The sequence below is a fragment of the Vanacampus margaritifer genome, chromosome 16 (genome assembly GCF_051991255.1).
Source record: "Vanacampus margaritifer isolate UIUO_Vmar chromosome 16, RoL_Vmar_1.0, whole genome shotgun sequence".
Lineage (NCBI taxonomy): Eukaryota > Metazoa > Chordata > Actinopteri > Syngnathiformes > Syngnathidae > Vanacampus > Vanacampus margaritifer.
The window spans coordinates 11,799,292-11,820,188 of record NC_135447.1 but is presented as its reverse complement, the minus strand read 5'-3'; the positions used below and the strand labels follow the sequence as shown (position 1 = coordinate 11,820,188).

Sequence of the window (20,897 nt, the reverse complement as noted above, 5' to 3'; positions counted from 1 at the left end):
CCAGTCGGCATGAAGAGTGCAAGCGGCAATTATGTTCCCCGACTGATAAAGAGCAACAGATAAGCGGCGCTCTTTTTACCAGACAGTAAGGACGTTTTAATGAACTCCTGTGATTTACGAGCCGCAGGTCAGAAAGATAATTGATGTGAGGATCATGAACAGAACACGAATATGCCTGATGAAAAATACCGTGACGACAAGTCACGTACACTTCACAGACGTTTTTTAAGATGCGTTTGTGCAAAACGTGACTAAAAGTGTGAGGCAAAGTCTGCCGTGACAAGTTTTGCTCTGGCGGGCCAATCGGCGGACGGAAAATGCCGACATCACAGACAAGCACCCAGGAGGATGAATTTGAAATCTGTTTGGTTAAAGAAATAGCAACATTGATAATGTAGTCGCCAGCATTAGTGATTGTGAAGGCGCTGGGCAGATTAGAGTGACCTAATGAAGAAGAAATCTGATTGGACAATTTTGGGGGCGGGGGAAGAAATCCTACTTTATGGCAGGCAAACAAATAACAAAGAGCTGAGAGAAATGGCGTTCTCCAGGGATATGTACTAAGTCAACCAACTTTTTGGTTTGTAAAATACTCAGCAGTAATAAAAAAATGTAATAATGGGGTTATTTAACAATACCGGGCTTCCTCAGTTAACGGTCCCGAGATGCGACAATTTTACGTTATGAACGGCGTACAGTGAAAACATCAGGCACTACAAGACGACACACTCAGTTACCCTTGTACTTTCTAATAATCATTTGTTTTATATTTATGGCTCAGAAGTGTTTTTCAAACAAATATTTACTGTAATGATGACTACAATCCCATTTGATGAGACAAATGCAAAACATCGCATGTCAAAGTTGCACTTCCCATCGGAAATGTGTCGTCTTCCCCTCGTGGCTTCTTTCAAGCGGTTTGGCGACGTCAAGCAGAAGATTCCAAACGGACTTGCGTCCATCCGTCTTACGCGGCACCAAAGATGCCACCCATGCAAACAAATGATTGACAGCGTTGTTTTGCAATTGTTTTGCAACTACAAACACAGCCACTCACTAATTAGCCCTCAATTTGAAGAGGAGACCACCCGGAAAAGCTTGAATATTTACGGTAGTGTTGTGACAGTGGCAAATTGAAATTAAATGTGAGCTGGCTTATTTTTTAGGAGGGTTTCAGTTTTCTGGCAAGCATCGATGCCCGAGGCTTACTGGCACGATTTTTGTCCTTTTCTTTTTGTCCTCTACGTTTTTCAGGTATATTTTTTCCCCTCAACTTTATGTTTGTAATATTTTGACTCACATAGACATCTAATTGAGACCCCCCTCCCACACCCAACACCCTCCAAGTAGTGACATCCAATTTCTTTCATTTTTTTCCTTGCCACCTTACAAATTTGTTTTATCTATATCTATCATGTTAATATATTATCCTTGTAAAATTGTGACTTTTTCCCACCTAATTCAAACTTTTTATTCTTTTGGTGAATTTGTGCCAGTTTTTCAAAATAACATTTTTTTTCTTTCTCTGTCATCACTGCGCTTTGACTTTAATCTTGTAAGCTAGTTTTTTTCTAACATTATTACAACTTTGCACTCCGATCTGCCAAGGTATGCTAATATTAGAGCTACTTACTAATTAATTAGCTCATCATTCTAAGAGGGGACTTCCCTAACAGTTGCAATAGTTACTGTAGCAAATATTCATACCCATCTATTGTTAGGAGGGCTTCCGTTTCCCAGCACACACATTCTTTATCTTCCTTCCTCTTTTGAGTCATTTATTTTGTAATATAACAACTTTATTATCGAACCATCATTGCTTTGTTTTTGGACAATTATATCCGATTTATTTTGTAGCCAATTTCTTCTTGCTAACATTGCAATGTGACATTTTTTTCACAATAAGATTTTATTTTCGTAAAACATTTTTTACACATTATTCTCTTCATTCTTAATGTTTTCCCTCCTATTTTATTACAAACTTATCACTTTGTTCTCATAAAATGACAATTTTATTTCCAAAATGACATTGGATATTCTTTCAAGAATTACTTTTTCCCAAAACAATGAGACTATCCTGTTTCTAATTTTGTTACAACTACAAGCGCATTCTTCCATCATAGCCACGAGCTAATTAGCCCTCGATCACAAGAGGGGACTGCCCTAAAAGCTTACATTTTTACGGTAATGTTTGTGTGTGTGGGAATTTTTTTCATGTTTTTATTGTGCATTGTTGATCCAGTTATTTTTAGGAGGGGTTGTGTTTTCCCGGCACGCATCAATGCCCGAGGCTTGTTCACATGAAACTCAGACACAAGCGTATTCTTCTTTTGTCTTGTGTCATTGTTGTTTTTTTATATATACTTTTCATCGAAGGTTAGATCCATTTTATTATCAGGACTTTTTGCTCAACAAATTGTGACTCATCACAACTATATTTGATTTCTTTAGGAAATAAAAGTTTTCGGGTAATCGCTCCTTGATTTCTGCATGCTCCATATTTGTATTTGTGTTTGTCTAAATGGTGGCCATGTCGATGTTTTCATGTTGAAACATGATCACAATTATTTGGAGGAGGGTTTTTTGGTTTTCCAGCATGCATCAGTGGCCCAAAATTCAGGCACGGGCGCATTCCTCTCTGCATTTTGCTGCCGTCCTCCACTTTTTCATGGTACGTAGCGATTTGACAGGGCTCCCTGTCGCTTGTGGAGGTAATTACCTGTCGACATGGCGCACAACAAAGCAATCAGGGAGGGACTCCGTCTAGACTTGGCGTCTCGCTCCTGCTTTTCTGCATCCCCGCGTTTTATTGTCTGACCTGTTGTTTGACCTGACAAAGAGTCACTTGAAAGGCAACAGATGACACCAATTGTCCCCCAGCTCATGAATTGATCCCATTGTCGCCCGTTTGACCTTTTTAGACATCCTTCAGAAAAAAATACTGGGGAGGAAATAATAAAGCACAAATACTTTGTTAGCATACTTGAGTAGATTTTTCAAGTATCAAGATATTAACTTTTCTGGTGATTTTGTACTTTTACTATGTTTGAACACAGATTTGCTGCTTGACTGAAGTGAAAAATACAAAATGAGAACGCTCACAAGGATCTGCTGTTGGCCACAACTCACACTCTGACGCTCACATGCAGACTATACTGATGGCACACCTACAACACTACATTCGACTTATAGTTAATTTAAGTTGTTCACATGACAAAAACAAATTTACTTCTAATGTGAATTGAGTGACACACACCCAAAACGACGTCACGTGGCACAATGTCTACGGAAACATGTTGCATGCAGCGTGTCGGCGCTCATCTGATCTCAAATCGACAGACAAGCAAGACGAGAACAGGTCATTGTCGCGCGGGACTAACAAACGAACCGTCTGCGTGGCTGAACTACAACTCTCACCACAAAAGTCAACTTTATGCCTTTCAAGCGGGATCGCATTCAAGTCAACAAAACAACATTTGACGACAAACAAGCCAAGAGACAGCTAGTCTGACCGTCTGTAATGGCTCCGCTTTGAAGTGACGGAGATAGTGCTTGTAATCATCTTAATTGATTGTAACAAGGCACCGGAGAGGCGAGGAGGGCCGGGGAGCGCCGCCGGGTCCTTTTTAGGGAAGCGCTGGTGCTTGAGCAGGCCAGTAATTCAACTTCATGCCAACCATTACGGCAAAGACAAACAACGTCAGCGGTGTTTGAGGCCAGCCGCCAGATGGCACAAACGCGGCCACCGGGGAAGTAAACAGCCTTTAAGTGCTCCTCAAACAGAATTTTGTTTATGTGCAATTTCAATGAATTCAACCCCAAGCGCAGCTCACGCACTCCTGGATAAAGAAGTTGTTCAGTATGCGCTGCTTATCTCAATGTAAGAACAAACACGACATAACTGACATCGTATTAGCTTCGCTATCAATTGAACTGTGACCTTTTCACCCTTTCTTTTCATCTGCACTTCATCAACTTCCCGTCTGCAATTACACTCATCCACAAACATTACAAGCCAATAAATACAGGGACTCAATTTCACCATCTGGCACATCATTTGTCCAACAAACAGAATTGCAATCTTCAAAGTTGCAAAAGGAAAGAAAATAAAAATAAAAAAGTATAGGAGGGAGATTTTTCAGACACATTGCAATTATGATGAGAATTTACTGTCACTACAAAGAATTACCCATTAAAAAATAAATAAATTAACGTCTTGCTCATATGCATTTTTTTTTATAATGGGATTTTTTTTTTTAAACAAAAAGGGACATTTTTTGTCTCTTTTAAATGACATTTTTGTGAGTTTTCCCACATTTTCTCCCAAAAGCAACTATAAATCTCACTTTTTAACGTTTGTGAGGAGTGAGCAAGGGTCAGTCAGTAATCTCAGACGATGCAATAAACACTTCAAGTTATTCAAATGAAATTCCAGGTCATTAGAAGCTGTATCCAATATGCTAGTATCCATAATTTGCTACCTAATATATTTAGATTTTGCACAATTCAAATTTATTCTCCTCAAAATCCTTAAATTCACATGAATTCCAATATGCTCACATGGAAAGTTTGTAAAATTCTCTCCATTTGCAGCGCGACTGGTGTACCCCCAAGGATCAGCACCACGCCCACTTGTTTTCAGACTTTACATCCTAAGAGAGTCATGGGTCAGTTATCAATTGCCAATTATTAAACGCTGCCAGCTATTTTATTGATCATCAAGCAGGCGCACCGCTTTCCTCGAGTACATGCCAATGACACGCTGTAGTACGTTTGCGTCCTGGGGAGAACGCATACTTGCAATTTGGGTCTCCAATTGAAAAATGTTTGTGACAATCTTCTTTAATTAGATTCAATGAATAATAGTTCCAATAATTATCTTTCTGCCCGAATCGGCGTTAATTGAATGAAATTGTTTCTTGGCTCCAGATGCAAAGTAGCAAACTTGCTTCCTAGTTCATTAGCCTTGAAGAGTAAAACTCAATTTGCCACTGGAAGGAATGTGTGAAGGAAGCTTTTGTTGTGGTTCACACACCGGCCGGCTAAACAAGATTTGTTTCAAAACAGAGAAGTCAAACACACACATTAATTTACTGCTCAAGTCCATAAAGACGTCAAGGTAAACATTGTAAACGCATATGAAGAGTTGTTTAGCATTTTGCCACTCAAATAGCATTGCAGCATTTTGACCAAGCTCTTACAGTGACAACGTTTTGCAAAACAAACAAACGATTTGTAAAATGAAACTCGTGTTTGTACAACGCCAGGTTGCTAAGCCGTCAGCAATATTTATGAGGACTATTAAGCTTCTCTCGCCCTCTTCCTGCACGGAGGTGATGCAAATAAATTCAAGCGGCATCTCAGTAATTGCCAAACGGCCAATCAGTGTGTTACCAGGCCGCTGTTGTTGCACTTCAAAGTGTCCAAGCAAAAAGTGTGTGACCTCGGGAGAGGAACGGGTCACCGCAAAAGGACCCTAGCGGCCCCTTTTACCCAGTGAGGTCACAACAAAGATCACCGGGATTGCGCCACAGCTCGCTTTCTAACCTGTGACCTGCGTCTTTCCCGCAATAAAGCCGGCCAGAAGCTTGAATCATGTCACGGCTTTAATGTGCCCGTGTGAACCTTTATGCAGTGCGTCTTTCCGTAATGGAAAGACAACTTTAATGAGGAAAACACAACATATGCGGATAAGTCAGACACCCTGAATGTCATTATTTGACTTTTTACTCTTAACCACACTCGCTGTTTCACATCTTGGCTTTAAAGGCATATTTCTAAACCAATCACCCATCGAGAGGGAGCGACCTTAAAGATAGTGTGGTCAGACCTACATCTTATTTGTGAAAAGTTAAAGGTGAAAGGTTCCGCCTGACTTGAGATGGACTGACGCTCAAAAAATGGGTACTGAGAACCGCCTGCCCGTCATAATCGTCAGTCCGTCATGGTTATTTGAACTGCGCTTCCATCGTCGCTAAATTCAAGTTTGTCACCGTTCTTTTCGGCTTCTGTCACTGCTTTTTTAGAACCGGCTAAACCAGTCGTCGTTATATCAGCCAAGCTTCCCTCATTGCTGATTCTTCTTCTTTGATGATACAAACTTTTACTACAATGAATCGGTCTTGTCTTTATTGGAGTTGTAACCTATCGCAGAGGAAAAATATAATGTTGACCAAAGGCTACTCTTGATTATAAGACTTTACTATTGCAAATGTGGAAATTTGACTTTTAAAGGGTTGCACACCAGTGTTTAGGCCTGCCCACCCATTAAGTTTGAAACGAAACATCTTAGCGTTTTCCTCCAGGAGAACATGGTCATGAGTACTCAGGTTTGAATTCCTCCATGGGGTATTTTGAAAAAAAAACAACAGCAACATGTCACACATTAAGACAGCGGGTTTTTTGAAAAAAAAAAAAAAAAAAAAAAGACAGCGGGTTTTTTAATTGTGGGGGGGAAGCAAACTATGTCTCGCAAGAAAATCAGTCCCATTTTCTGTAAGTAGCTCTCATTTGTTATATTGTGGTCGCCTTGAAGAATGACATTTTTTCTCTCCCTTCTTATTGTATTTGTAATGGGCTGTCATCCGAACGATGCGGGAAATGAAGTATTAATAGGCAGAAAAGCGGTGTATTTTTCCCTTCATCAGTGGCTGGAAACCTTCCCAGTATTCCTCTTCACATCATCACATGCGATCACATGTGATGTGACACACACGCGCACGCACACACACATACCAAAACAATTAAAGCCTTCATAATGACTCAGTGTGATTTTCACTGTGATCTTGTCATAAATCTTACCTGTCAGGATTTATGAATACTATGTTGTGTCAAATGCAAAAGGCATACTTGTGTCAAAAAACGAAAAAAAGAGTTTGATATTTAAACCATTCGACAGATTCGGACATAAAAGCTTACTGTGATGCTCTCAATCCGATTGTTGTTTAGCTGGGAGGAGGTGTTGCGCCGGATCCTAAATCCAGTTTAACCTGGCTACAATAAAAAAAAAAAAAAAAATAATTCTTACGGCTTTGTTCTTCTAAATGACTTCTAAATTATTTGTGTGACTTCTGCATTCATTCTTAAAAGTTCATCTCGTAAAATGCAAACAACTTTCTCGACTTGTAAATCACAACTTTATGCATGTCTAGTTTATCATAAGATTAAAAGTGCATTCTCAGAAATTTCAGTTTTTCGACTTGAGCCTCACAAGTCCCAATACTTGCAATCAAAAAGGTGCTCTGTCCTGAGTTGACGAGCTGGAATTCTCAACTTTTGTCATCTTTTGAATGTGAAAACCAAATGTCTTTCTAATACTTTTGAAGCGGACTGCATTACATCCATGAATGACAATGAGAACGTAACTATAGTGATTATAACATCATCTTGGGCCTATCGACGACGACTTAACTTGCTGGCAAAAAACAAGCGCCGCCCGTGACCGTGACAAGACGTTGTAATGCTGGCCGGGGGGGAGGCTGAGCCAAGCAGATTCCCTCCTTCTCGTGTTATTAGCAAAATGGGCTTCAATCTTTCACGTTGCAGGAGGCCCCTGAATAGATCTGTCTGTAGTTTTGAACAGCTAATTGGCCATGGCGCCATTGCAGCTTCCAAGGTAGTTATTTGTGTGCATTAGGAGAAGGCTCCGAGGGCTCGGGAAGTTCAGAGAGAATGAGCCAAGAGCCCAAAGTACAATTACATTGACAATGCGTTAAGTTGAGATGCTGTTTGGACGACTTACTTTCCTTATGAACGACAATGGCATAAGTCATAATTCAATATAAACCTATTTTGGAAAATGTGTACTCATCCATGACAGTGATGTGTTGTCTAATTTACACCAAAGACAATAATGACTTTGTTTTTGCAATAGTCGGGAATAAACAACAAAAAAGGCGACCAAAAAAATTCAAGTCGGCATCAATTGATGGGGACAAAATGTGAAAATGTTTGAAATGGGTTGGATGAGCAGCAATTGGATTGGGAGACCACCATTATCATGAAACAAACCACACCATGAGTGTCATCAACAGCATTGAAGGATAACCAACCCGCAGCGAAAACATGAGGGAGAATAGTAACAACCGAATGTCTGGATTGTTTTTGAATGTGCAGATGCTGAGAAACAAATTAGATTTGCAGAAGTAAAAAATTGTGATCAATTGCGATTAATCGCGACTAATTACGGAAAAATTGTGAGATTACTTAGTTTAAAAAAAAAATTGTAATCACTTGACAGCACTAGTTTTTATGCAAAACACGCATTTTGCCCAATATTTCAGAAACTATGAAGAGCTGGAATGTGAGAAATAATGTAAAATTTGACGCACTTTTTAGCCTGCTCACGTCTACTGTCAAGACTGTTCATCGATGACGAAAGAGCCAGCGCCAGTTTCTGCCTGTTGATGGCGCCATTTACTGGCAAAGTGGTCAATTGCAGCCAAATCTGGAACTAACAACACTTTGAAAGATACAGCGCAAAGGGGCCTTTTTGAGTGGACTAGACGCGATATTCTTTTCAACCTTTTGCCAAGCGTGGACGACGTGTACACATTGCCGGTGTAGTGGTAGCAACATTGGTCCTAATGTAAACGTAAATAGTGTGCAAGCGCGGCACAGGCTGCTGATTATCCCGAGCGAACATTCCACCACTTCAAAGTCCCCGCTGTAATTACAAAGCTCCGAGGTGTGCCCGACCCACACACAAGCTTCCCAGGCATCTCCGTCCCATTTACACACACACACACACACACACACACACACACACGCACACACACACGCACACACACACACACACACACACACACACACACACACACACACACACACACACACAAACATGTTCAGACAAATTGCTTTCACTATTATCACGGCTTAAGTGACATTAGGGAGGAAAGGAAGTGGGATGTGCGGGTAATTTTGCCACATCCCGGAGATCCCCTATCATTTCGACTTTTAATGTTCAATCCTTTGATTACTTGTTTTTGCTTGCCTGTTCTCCAATATGGACCTTATCTGAAGCCAAGTAAAAAGTTCAGGCCTATTCTGGAAGTGTTGGCCGAGCTTGTAGTGTCAAATTATTATGCAATTCAATTAAAGTGTTTAGTGATATTTCTTAACCAGCGGGTAAATAATGAGTTAATCGCTGAACTTAATGATTAGGTTCCAATTTTGTTTTATTGTACCACGCACTGTTTTGCACTGGAGGTTACCTGAGCCATTGCACCCCTAGTGGCCAACATCACAACCTCACCTCAACCCTACTGAGAACCTGTGCTACACCCTCAAAGTGGAACTTAAGTAAAAAAAATAATTGATAAAAAAGTTGGTGGTGAGCCGTGACAGTCGATACCTTCGCCCTTAGGCACTGTGATGTCATCTTCAGTCGACAGCAAGTGGCAGTACAGGACAAAAATGGCCGCTAGCTAGCGAGCTCCCTAGCTAGCTCCCCGGGTGCACGGCTACCTTTCTTTCTGAAAAGACATCAAAGTGCCAGTGTGAAAGAAATACAAATATGCAATTATGCATGTTAAAAAAACAACAACCAAAAAAACTAAACAGGGTGCAATTAGATGAACACGAGCTGAGGTGGAGAAACACACCACTGACACTCAGCCAAGAACATGTGATGTGAATCATGAATGACAAGGTGCCTGTGGGGCGTTCAGGCACTGGTGAAGAGAAGCAGAGCAGCGGAGGGAGGGAGGGGGTAGACGGCTGGCGTGGGGGAAGGCAACAGTTTCTCCCCTGAGGAGTCCATCTTTTCATCTGGCCGCTCACTGGCGCCTTCACAAACCTCCGATTGTCTGTGAATAACGCAGCAGACTACCGCCGCTGCTCAACACGGACGAGTCCCTGAAAAGACAAATTCTCACCCTGATGTGGATCGGACCTTGTGACGTAGACAAAGTCTTACAATTTGTCTATCTATGTCATGAGGTCTGATCAGAAAAAAAAAGAATCTGAATTTGTTCTTTCAGAAGTTTAGTATCCCGTCACAGGTTTGTGACACCTGAATTAGACCAAATGATGTATAAATAAATAAATAAATAAATATACATAAAAAAATCAGTACAATGGGACAAGCCGAAAGTCACAACAACAAACGTGTGGTGCCGTTAAGAGGGCATGGCCTAGGGAGTGACATCAGGATCCGAAATCATTTTGTCCCAACTTGATTGTTCTATTTTGCATGTGTGAGCATCTACGTATGAGTTTTGGCCTAAAGCAGCTCCTTGCTTGTGTTCTCATATTGTGAAAAACTTGTCAATCAAGTCACCAAATGTCCATTTGTACGGTTTTATGAACCTGCATTGAATTAATCCATGTTCCATTACATGTACTGTATATATCCAGTGGGAAAATTTGTTTTGAAGTCGAAAACAATTGGAGGTAAAGCAGCTTTGATTTTAGAGTTTCTTTTGAATTCATTCTTCTGCGAGGAGTTGCAAATAGAATTGCCCTGGGTGTGAAAATAAAACACTATCATGCAACACATGCGATATTACACAAACAAATGTGGCCCATGGGAATGAAACGCAGTTTAAATGAAACATCCTTTCACTCTTAAAAAAAAAAAAAAATCCTTCCACAATCATCAAATAAATAAACTGTGGAAATAAGTGTGAATGCCGGGAATTGGTTATCTGACAAGCTAAAATTGCTACAATGAGTTAGTTCATACGAGTCACAAGGAGACACTTGAAGTTTAACATTGCGTAATCATAGGACATCACGGACAAATGAATCAATGTATAAATGAATGAATGGCCCCGCCGCACAGAGGCATGTGAACGTCTCATCTGGTTTGCGTCTGGCCGGGGCACTAATCTCAAGCGTGGAGCATAAATCTCCAATTCAGCGACGGCATTTAGTGTGTAATTGGAGTGTGACACACCACTTCCAATGCAGATTAAGTCAACACACAACTTCACAGAACAGTCCCGATAATAAAGCAAACAAACTGCTTTGAGACCAAGAAGAAAAGAAATCGTGGGTGTAATGCTCCAGAATTAGCCGCATGGGGCCGTGTTTACACATGCCGTGTCATGAGGTTAGCGTTTCAGCTAATCCATCAGTGGTGCAGAACCAGATTGAAATCCATCGAAAATGCTCTCCCAACTCATTGACGAGGGGCATTGACTCACAATGAAAACAAAAAAATACTGAGATGCAAAACAATGGAAGCAGTATTGCCGCTACACTAGTTCAGTATAACTTTATTACGTGGTAAATTTCACGTTACGAGATGATCAGCAGCACATTATGATGTGTTCAAGTTCGCTTTTTAATGTAACAGCTAAAAAACAAACAAACAAAAACAAGATGGCAACATGTTTTAAAAGATTCTTGATTTAAAAAGAAGCCACACATGGCCACATAGGGCTCTGCCAGTGACCTGAAGCAGAAATAATTTCTTAGTTTCATTTTGCTGAATGCGGACGTTCATGAAATGTAGCCTATCTGTCTTTATAACCTAAAAACACACACCAACAATGTCAGTTGGTGCCAAAAAATAAACACTTCCATCTACTTGCATTGTGTTGCCTTCAAGGCCTCCACGAGTTTCTAAAGCCATAAAATCTCCATCAAGTCAATCTTAAGTGGAGTATGATCTACATCTGGCTTGTAACGATCAAACCATCTTTATTATCGTTCGTTCGGGTCCTAAACAACATCCGCCTTAGCCAGTTTGCCGAGCTTCTCCTGAAGGCAGCACCGCTCAACATCCTGGTGAGACGCGATTGGTCGAAACCGGGCGTGAGCGTCACGTGACGCGCGTACATAGAAAACAGACGCCTCCACGCGACTTGACTTGACAGCATCAACGCAACGCGGAGCTCATCGGAGCGCGACCGACTTGTTCAGGCGGACTATGGAGATGACTACCGGGGAGAAGGCGAAGGATTTGAACGACGGTTCGCCCGAGGAGGAGAGGAAAAGCTCTTCTCCTCCTCCCTCGGGAGCGCCGCGGCATCGCCATCCGTTCAGCGTGGAGGCGATCATGTCCGGGAGGACGACCGGGAAGAGTCGCGGTGGCGAGACCGCTCATTGCAAGGCGGAGGCCAGGTGGACGGGATTTGGGTCCGTTTACATGTGCGGGGATGGGGATGCGGATGCGGCCGCCCAGGGCCGGAAAAGCTACCCGGCAGCGCCCTCGTCGCCCGTCAAGTCCGAAACATCCGAGACGGAAGACTGGCTGCTCTCTTCTCAGACTCGTGAGTTTCTCACACTTAATTGTCATTGTCACATATGTGTTAATTAATTCACTAATTAATTAAGAGACGCTTTACATTTCTTCACCAACAACACAATTCAGGACAACTTGGGAACTATTTTGCACCTCAACTCTCATTGAAGTCAATGGAGACAGTTTCTAAATTTCACTTGAAATTTCATCAACTGCGTTCCAGCTCAAACCTCATTCGGGATGCAGAACTCACATTCTCAACACATTTTTCATGACAACATTCCCAAATTAATGCAGACATTTGACCTCCTCCGTTCATATTTTTTTGTACTTTTGAGGAAATGGGATCTCTTTTCCACATTTTACCACAAAAAACACACACACACACACACACACAAAAAAAAAACACGAATAGCAACATGTTACAAATTTAACACATACTTTATTATTATATATTTTTTTTAACTTTTTCAAGCCATTCCAACATTAACTTCTTTCTACGGCACATTCAAGACACATCTATTTTCCAGCCTACCATTGTCTGTATCTGATTAGCTCAGTGGTCTTCAAACTATGGCCCGGGGGCCATTTGTGGCCCGCAGTCCATTTTTAAGCAGCCTGCGGCAAATGCTAACGATGAGATCTCCTACTAATACATTTGTTATATACTGTACTGTAGAGCTTTTCTAAATATGAAAATGGCCTAATTAAAATTAAGCAAGTAACAATGTTTGTCCTCATTAGTGTGGTAAATAATAATTAATAGTTACTGGCAAAATGTTTTCCTCAAATTTCTGCTCTGTGTCAAGGTCCAAATTGTGACAATATCGCATGAAGTATTTGGTTCTGAATGTTGAGATGGGATTCGGTGCAGGGGTTGATATTTCTTGGTGGGTTACTAGGTCTCGACCACCTCAAAATTTTGTAAAAATCCTAACCGTTTCTGATAGCAGTTAAAAATAAATATATATATATATATATATATATATATATATATATATATATATATATATATATATATATATATATATTATATATATATATATAAACTATATGCAATTGCTTGATTGACTGATTTTGGTGTGCTTGATGAATTGTAGTTTTTTTTAAAAAAAATCCTCAACGTTGCCCTTGCATCCTTTGATCCTCGGAGGAAAAAGAGGACACCCTGTGAGGCTAGCAAACAGCTAACACATTTGGAGTCATCAATGACCTATATGGAGCTATTCATAACTTTACTGATATTCCCCCATTGTCATAATCAAATGTGCAAACTAAGAGATATTTGACATATTTCCCGCCTCTTCCACCCATCTTGACTGATTCAAACAGTTGAGATCATTCAAGACATCTGGCTACATTCCACAAATTGTCACACACATCTATATATATATTATATATTTTTTAACCTCCTTCAACCATTATCAGTCAGAGTAGGGCCAGTCCAATTTGTCTTAAATACAAATCTAGAATCATCATCTCTGGTTTTATGAAACATAAGATCCAAAATGCCCCCAAAAAAACACCCTGCGTGAAAACTGGGCCAAACAAATTAAGTGAGTGACTCACTCTGGTGACCCTTGACGGGACAAGCTGAAAGTCACAACAAGGAAAAAAAACAACAACAATAATAAGCGGAAAATATTCAGTTTTACGGTATCCCAGTGGATATGGATTTATTTCATAGTTGTTATTCCAAGTACATTAATGTTTATACACATTTGGAACTTGTTTATTTAATCATTTGTGTGTTTATAGCAACACTGGAGCTCTTAAGAAGTCAACATCTTACATTTCAATCCATTTCTGACCATTTTGGGTAAAAGTTTGACAGACCAGCTGCTGTACCAAATTGGCCTGAGTAGAGACAACATTCTCCTCAGTAAGCAGTTTTTTTCCCCTGACAAATATTGGTCGAACCTTAACCAAACCTCAAACAGCATTGTACAACCACAACAGTTAAGAGTCCATCTAAACTCAGCATTGTTGTCTTCGTTGTGTTCATTACCTCTGCACTTGTATTGGTCTCCATCAGATTAGGGGTGTGGAAACTTTTGTGCTCAAGGGTCACAATTGTTTTTTTTTTTTTTAAACAAACAGATGGGCAAGGTCAGTTTTAAATTGTTGTAAAGACCAGAAGTTTTACCTAAATAAATGTTTGACAACATTTAAAAAAAAGAATGAAATATAAATACAGTGTAGTTTAAAGTTAAAAACAATTGAAGTACAATGTTGTTCACAGTTTGAAGATGGCTAGCTTGTAGCTAATATTTTGGCTGTTAATTGTGGACTGACCCGTCGTCACTTGGCTCCCCCAGATCACGTCAGTCCCGCCTGCCAGTTGAGGAAGCACAAGTCCAACCGCAAGCCGCGCACGCCCTTCACCGCCTCCCAGCTTCTGGCTCTGGAGAGGAAGTTCCGGCAGAAGCAGTACCTCTCCATCACCGAGCGCGCCGAGTTCTCGTCCTCCCTCACCCTGACCGAGACGCAGGTGAAGATCTGGTTCCAGAACCGCCGGGCCAAAGCCAAGCGGCTCCAGGAGGCCGAGCTGGAGAAACTCAAGATGGCCGCCTCGGCCAAATCCACGTCGTCGTCGACGGCGGCGGCGCTGGTTCAGCCCGGCTTGCGGTTTCCGCTGGGCGCCATGTCTCTGTACGGATCGTCCTTCTCCGCGTATCACCACAGAGCCATGATGCCCTTTCCGCCGTTGGGACTGTACACCACGCCGCTAGGCTACGGCATGTACCACTTGTCATAGGAACGAGATTCTGGACTGACTTGAAAGGTGTTTCTAGCTGCACAAGGAGATGGTTTCTTCTCCCCATGGTGAGGATTGTAAAACGATGTCGACGTGATGTCTCGCTCAACAGCTCATGTTTACTACACGCTTGCACTGGACTCTCAAACAAACGTGCCTTAACCGAAAGAGCAGTACAGGGAAGTCCTTTTTATCGCGGGGGCGATGTTGCAGACCCGCCCGCAATCCATGATAGTTTGACCCCTTCTGTTTCTAACACATTTAACTTATTCAAACACACTTTTAAACATATTCCTTAGCATCTGTTCTCACTCGCTGACTAAATAAGAGGCTAAGTGTGCTGCTCACTCCCAGCTGAAGTGTACTCTAAAAACAGACGAAATAAAATAACTCACTCAAAATAACAAAAACTCTTTCCGACATTGAACTAAATGCAAATGTTATTATTCTGTTTCCTCATTCCAAAAAACAGCAAAACAATTAGCACTCTGACATGAAGCAGTTTTGTCATACTTTGTCTTTCAATGCACGCGTAGCAGAGAGTCAGCAGTAATATTAGGCGTTCTTCATTGGGAGTACTATCTGCTTGTTTAAAGAGTAATACTGCCACGTAGATGCTAACTGTTAGCTCATGCCTATGGCATTTCCCATTGTATGTTAGCATTATGTTAGCTGTTGCTATGTGTTCATTTTAAATACACAATGTGTAAATCTCTGTCTAACGACGGTCTGCTAGCTTAATGCTAACATATAGCCAGAACAGCCTAGACAGGCTAACGGCAATGAGCATAGATATTACCGAAATTACTATATGAACGCACACGGAGCGTCAACACATACAAACAAAGCAATGGCACAAAACTCACAGTCAAATTGCTACTCTGGTGGGAACGACTATTTTGAGGACCTTCTCTGCCTCTTCTTCTTGCTCTTACTTATGCTGCATTTTTCCAGTAGGTCTCAGTGCTGCCATGTTGTCACACAATGTGGGCCTCTGTATTGAGATGACACCATAACAATGAACAGTGATACAGCGGGGGAACACTGTAGTGCCCGACAGATTTGTTCAGCTTCAAGACCAAATGAAACTCACTGTTAATAAACTTGTTTTTATTCTACTCACTATGGATGCCAATCACAGCTTTTGATGACTTTTTATTCTGGCTTTAACTGCCCCAGAAATACAACATGGTGGCCTTAAACCGATTTATTCTCTCTGGAACCGTGGGGATTGTACATGTGACTTTTTAAAAATATATTTATGATTATTAGTATGAGCGATATATTTGTATGGTTCTTCAACAATCCTTTTGAAGGGTCCACATTATGCTGTGCGGTTTATACTGCGTGTATTTTGTTGAAATCAAAATAAAGTCTTACAATGTGTTTGTTTAAAAAAAACAAAAAACAAATGTGTTTTGCCTTAAATAGTCAAACTTTTTCCTTGTACGTACTTACAGATTGGGTTTACGACTGTCACGACTGTATGCAAGCACAGTAGTGAAGTCTTAATGACAGTAATTATTTATTGGATGAAAAACATGTGACTATAAAAATAAAAGCCGTGTTTTTTGTAGCTGTTTTGCGTGCGTGCGCGTTGCAGTCCTTTGATCAGTGCAGTAATTTCACACATAGGTTTGTCAAACCTGTTAGTACTTCCTGTTCAACCGGTTCAACTTTTGGGTTCGGGGGGGGGGAAGTTGTAATCGCAAAACTAAATATGCGTCTTTCAAATCAACATGTTTTAATGGGGGGGGCATGTTCCCAAATGTACTTTTTAGTGTTTGTATACTGATTGTTGATTGGAATGCCCGTTCAGCCATCAAGTATAACAGTTGAAGAACCAAGTCAAATCTTTTATCTGTCTACGCAAACTTCAAATTCGATGAGTGCATTTGCAAGCGACTGTAAAAACGGCTGCTGGGTTACAAACTTTTATTGGATAATATACAACCCGTGATAAATCTGGATTAGGCCCACCAAACAATTCGAAAAACAAATCAAATGTCTGAGGAACGCTAATAAAAAGTCGGAACAACATTTATAACACACGCATGATTATAATACATAACAGACAATTGTGCAATCGTTGCCTCACAGTTTTTTTTTTTACAAGCGCTGCAGGGTTTCGAATGATTTAATCACCCAAGGGACGGCGAACGGGGGATAATGGATTCATCCAGTGTTAAGAATTGAAATGATTGACTGAGTGGAACTGATGATTGCACTAAACTACTTGACTGTAAACAGTAGCAATGTTGATTAAGTATCCGTGATCAATACGTAGAAAATTGTTATTAAAGTTTACTACTGTCGTCATTTTCATGTGTTGCATTAACGACCGTGATTTCACTGGGCCGTGACCTCGAGGATGCGATTTTCTCGCTGAAAGCAGAGTGCAGCTTCCATGCAACTTTGATGCAACGAGGTCATTTGATACGGGCGGCGGCAGCACGTTTACAAGTTTTCCCGCTCTTAAATTGGCGAAGGGCGCAGAGGTGTCATTTTCTATAGGGATGTCAATAGGGTATCCATTCTAATTTCCTCAATCCATTCGATTCATATCAGTTCGATATGATTTTGATTTTTCCCCGATTTTATTCAATTCACTTCGGTTCAATCCAATATCAATTAGGCTAAATATGGGACATTCATTCTTCTTAAATATCACCGACATGATAAAAGCTCCACAAACATTACGTTCTAAAGTAAATTAAGTTCCAAAGAAAATTTTGCGGCGGCAGTAACTGGACAAATTATTTAGTTTATTAATGAAAGTAACACGTGCTATAATCAGTTAAGTGTTACACAAACATTGACATCAGCAAGGATGAGATGAATTTTTCTTTTTTATAATTCTAATTTAATAAATGTAAATATAAATATTCATTATTTATATTTATTATAAAATATTCTGAATTGTCTTGAAGAGCAATAAGTCAGGTCTTTCATGAATTTAAGAAAATACTTTTAAATTCATGTAAACAATAAATTTCAAGAAAACAGTAAGATACTTTTTTTTTAATCAGCCTTAAAAATGAAATTTTCTTAGGGGAAAAGATGAGATATTGAAACATGATTTTATGAATCAATATTGGGCTCTATAAGGAAAATCGATTCGATATCGATTATTCGATTTTTTTTAAACCCAGCCCTAGTGTCCAATGTCAAGGGGCGAACTGCTCACCACTAGGTTATGGATTTTTCAGGGTCTGTTTGTGCCATTAGGGAGTCCTTCTGGCAATAATAAACGCAGTATGTGCTTGGTAATCGTGTCAACACAACAGTGCTGCAGTGCCTACATCTACTACCACCCTCTAGTGGCTACTGCTCATCCTAATTATATTCAAAATAGTTATTACAATATCAAACCGATTTGATATCTAAATGAAGAGTTCAAGTCAATCATGTCACTTCAAGGGTCACAAGTTACAAACATGTGTATAACATTTTCAAAGCAAGAGCGAGTGACTGGGATACAGTGTTGGACGAGTTAAGAGTGTGAACAGCTTGTGGGGAGACTACAAGAAGTCTCTTGATGCCGTCTGAGAGTGTGAAAAATACTTTTTTTTGTGTACGCTTTTTTGCCTCTCAGCGTCCGCGTGCAAAATGAAGAATATCAATATATTCCCGCTTTCTATCCGTCTTTTGTGCTTTTTGCCGATCAGTGAAGAAAGAGGCTTCCTCTGCTGCTGATGCCGTGTGAGCTTTACAACCACAGCACATGATCAAAAAAAAAACAGAAGAGGTCTGAAAGAACTTCTGGGCCAGATGGCAGGGCCAAAGCAAGGCTCTACACTAACTTTCTCACTTGGTCGCACCAGCGCATGATTTGGTTGCACAATGTGCGTGTGTGAAATGTATAACGATGGCGTACGCACAATGTGGAAATGGAGGGGGACTTTTACAGTAACAACAATGTTATGAGATTACTGAATCAACGACTAAAAAATGCAACCAAATTTCTATCAGGTTAACATTTCTTCCCACTTTTATGTTAAAAAGAGTGTGAAAAATTTTAAAAAAATATTGTACACTTTATTATAAATTTAGATATAAATTGATATCAAATAAAATGTGATTAATTTGTGATTAATCGTGAGTTAATTATTGAAGTCATGCGATTAACTACGATTAAAAATGTTAATCATCTGACACCTCTAATATACACATATATATACAGTATATATATAAATATATACACACACACACACATATATATATATATATATATATATATATATATATATATATATATATATATATATATATATATATTTATATATATATATATATGCATACATATACATATATATATATATATATATATATATATATATATATATATATATATATATATATATATATATATATATATATATATACATATACATATATAAACATATACACACATATACATATATATATGTAAATAATATATATATATATATATATATATATATATATATTTATTTTTTTTCTTTTTCTTTTTTATCGGAGCCATTCATTTTCAGAGAGGACCCATCGTAACTCAGACACGGAAAGACATGCCTGCCAGAGACCTCTGAGCAAAGCAAATTGCGGAATTTTTTGGACAGTGTTTTATAAAAGTATGGATGAGCTGACAGGGTGCGAGCGTCATCCTACCCAATTAAATCTGTTGATTAGGATTTAATTAGCCCCAACACAGATGGCGACACTCTAATGTCACATGCGATTACGCTCATAAGCAGCATGTGCCACTTTATAGCGCAACGCCAACTGAGACAATCAAATCAAAAAGTAAGTAGTAACTTATGATTAAAATGTAAATACTGTACACACACAACAATTTGGAATACGTAAAAAGAGGAGAAAAATAGATAGTGTGCGTATTGTGTAGTGTACATGAGATGACCACCACAGTACTAGTTCCATCAAACAAGACTTCTGTTATAGTACAAAGACTGACTGACCTGTATGTGCAGCGTGGTACCACAATTCATACAACTGGAAAATATACAAACAAACAAAATTGATGAAGCTGCAAGGCTGTTAGCATTGAGCTGTTAGCATTCCTGGGTAACTTAATGAGAGTACCTCATCCATTCCAGCTGCCCGACTGGTTCCTTGCATGCTTTTAGTGCTTTTACAGTTACTAAAGAATACTCAAAATGCTTTACAAAGACTCTTAAAATGGGAAGTGAGGAACGTGTTGTATTTAAGACTAGTAAATTAATGAACTTGCGTAGCCCAGGTGGGGCAGTCTTGATTGAAAACCTGATCGATTTTGCGCATGCGCGAACTGTCGGTCAACTGGAAAGGATTCGGAACAGCTTCATAACAGCAGTCGCAAAGTTGTCCTAACTGTTGTCAACTAGTCGCTTATCTGAAAAAAAGAAAGAATCTTAAGCTATTTGTTACAGCCTTCTTGTTACATGCAGTTTGACATTTGTCTGCATATGGGTCCTATTAAGAAGATATTTATCAACTAGGAAAGAAAGAAGCAAAGAGCGACCTGTTTTGAAGGGTGAAATTGCAGCTACATGTTTCATCCAGCAGGTGTCACTAAAGCAACGGAGTTGAGCAGCCTCCAAACCCAGGCAACTGGAAATAATTGCAAAAAACAGGCTTCTTATTTTGCTGATCTTAAAATAGCTCTTTAAAAAAGAGGGTCAGCCTGACATTTTACTTGCGGTACAATGGGCCTAAAAAAAGAAAGAAAAAAGAACCCGATGTCCAAACATCTGGTTACCAGGCAGTGTGCCTATTAAATATGCTGTAGTCATTTTTGCTTTAGTTATGTTTAATTTACATGCACGTGTATGAAAAGTCAACTCTCAAAAATGTATCAAGTCTGATGCTGGAGCACAAATCAATATGGAGGAGACATTCGAATGCCACACACACGCACCTCATTTCATCAAATCTGCCACCTTCCCTCCATCCGATTGCCACTCACGAAATCAA

At 39.8% G+C, this 20,897-nt stretch overlaps 1 protein-coding gene and 1 long non-coding RNA gene across 2 annotated transcripts; one reads left to right on the top strand and one right to left on the bottom strand.

Moving 5' to 3' along the window:
* Window positions 1–9,237: 9,237 nt before the first annotated feature.
* On the bottom strand, window positions 9,238–20,195 carry LOC144035853 (uncharacterized). The gene is made up of 3 exons (XR_013288521.1): window positions 20,028–20,195; window positions 19,904–19,937; window positions 9,238–9,473 (listed from the first exon to the last, which is right to left on the bottom strand). It is a non-coding gene; the product is annotated as an uncharacterized LOC144035853 (long non-coding RNA).
* On the top strand, window positions 11,811–16,083 carry msx2b (muscle segment homeobox 2b). The gene is made up of 2 exons (XM_077546670.1): window positions 11,811–12,218; window positions 14,509–16,083. Exons 1-2 carry the CDS (start codon window positions 11,876–11,878, stop codon window positions 14,946–14,948), a joined length of 783 nt encoding a protein of 260 aa, XP_077402796.1. The 5' UTR covers window positions 11,811–11,875; the 3' UTR covers window positions 14,949–16,083.
* Window positions 20,196–20,897: the final 702 nt, after the last annotated feature.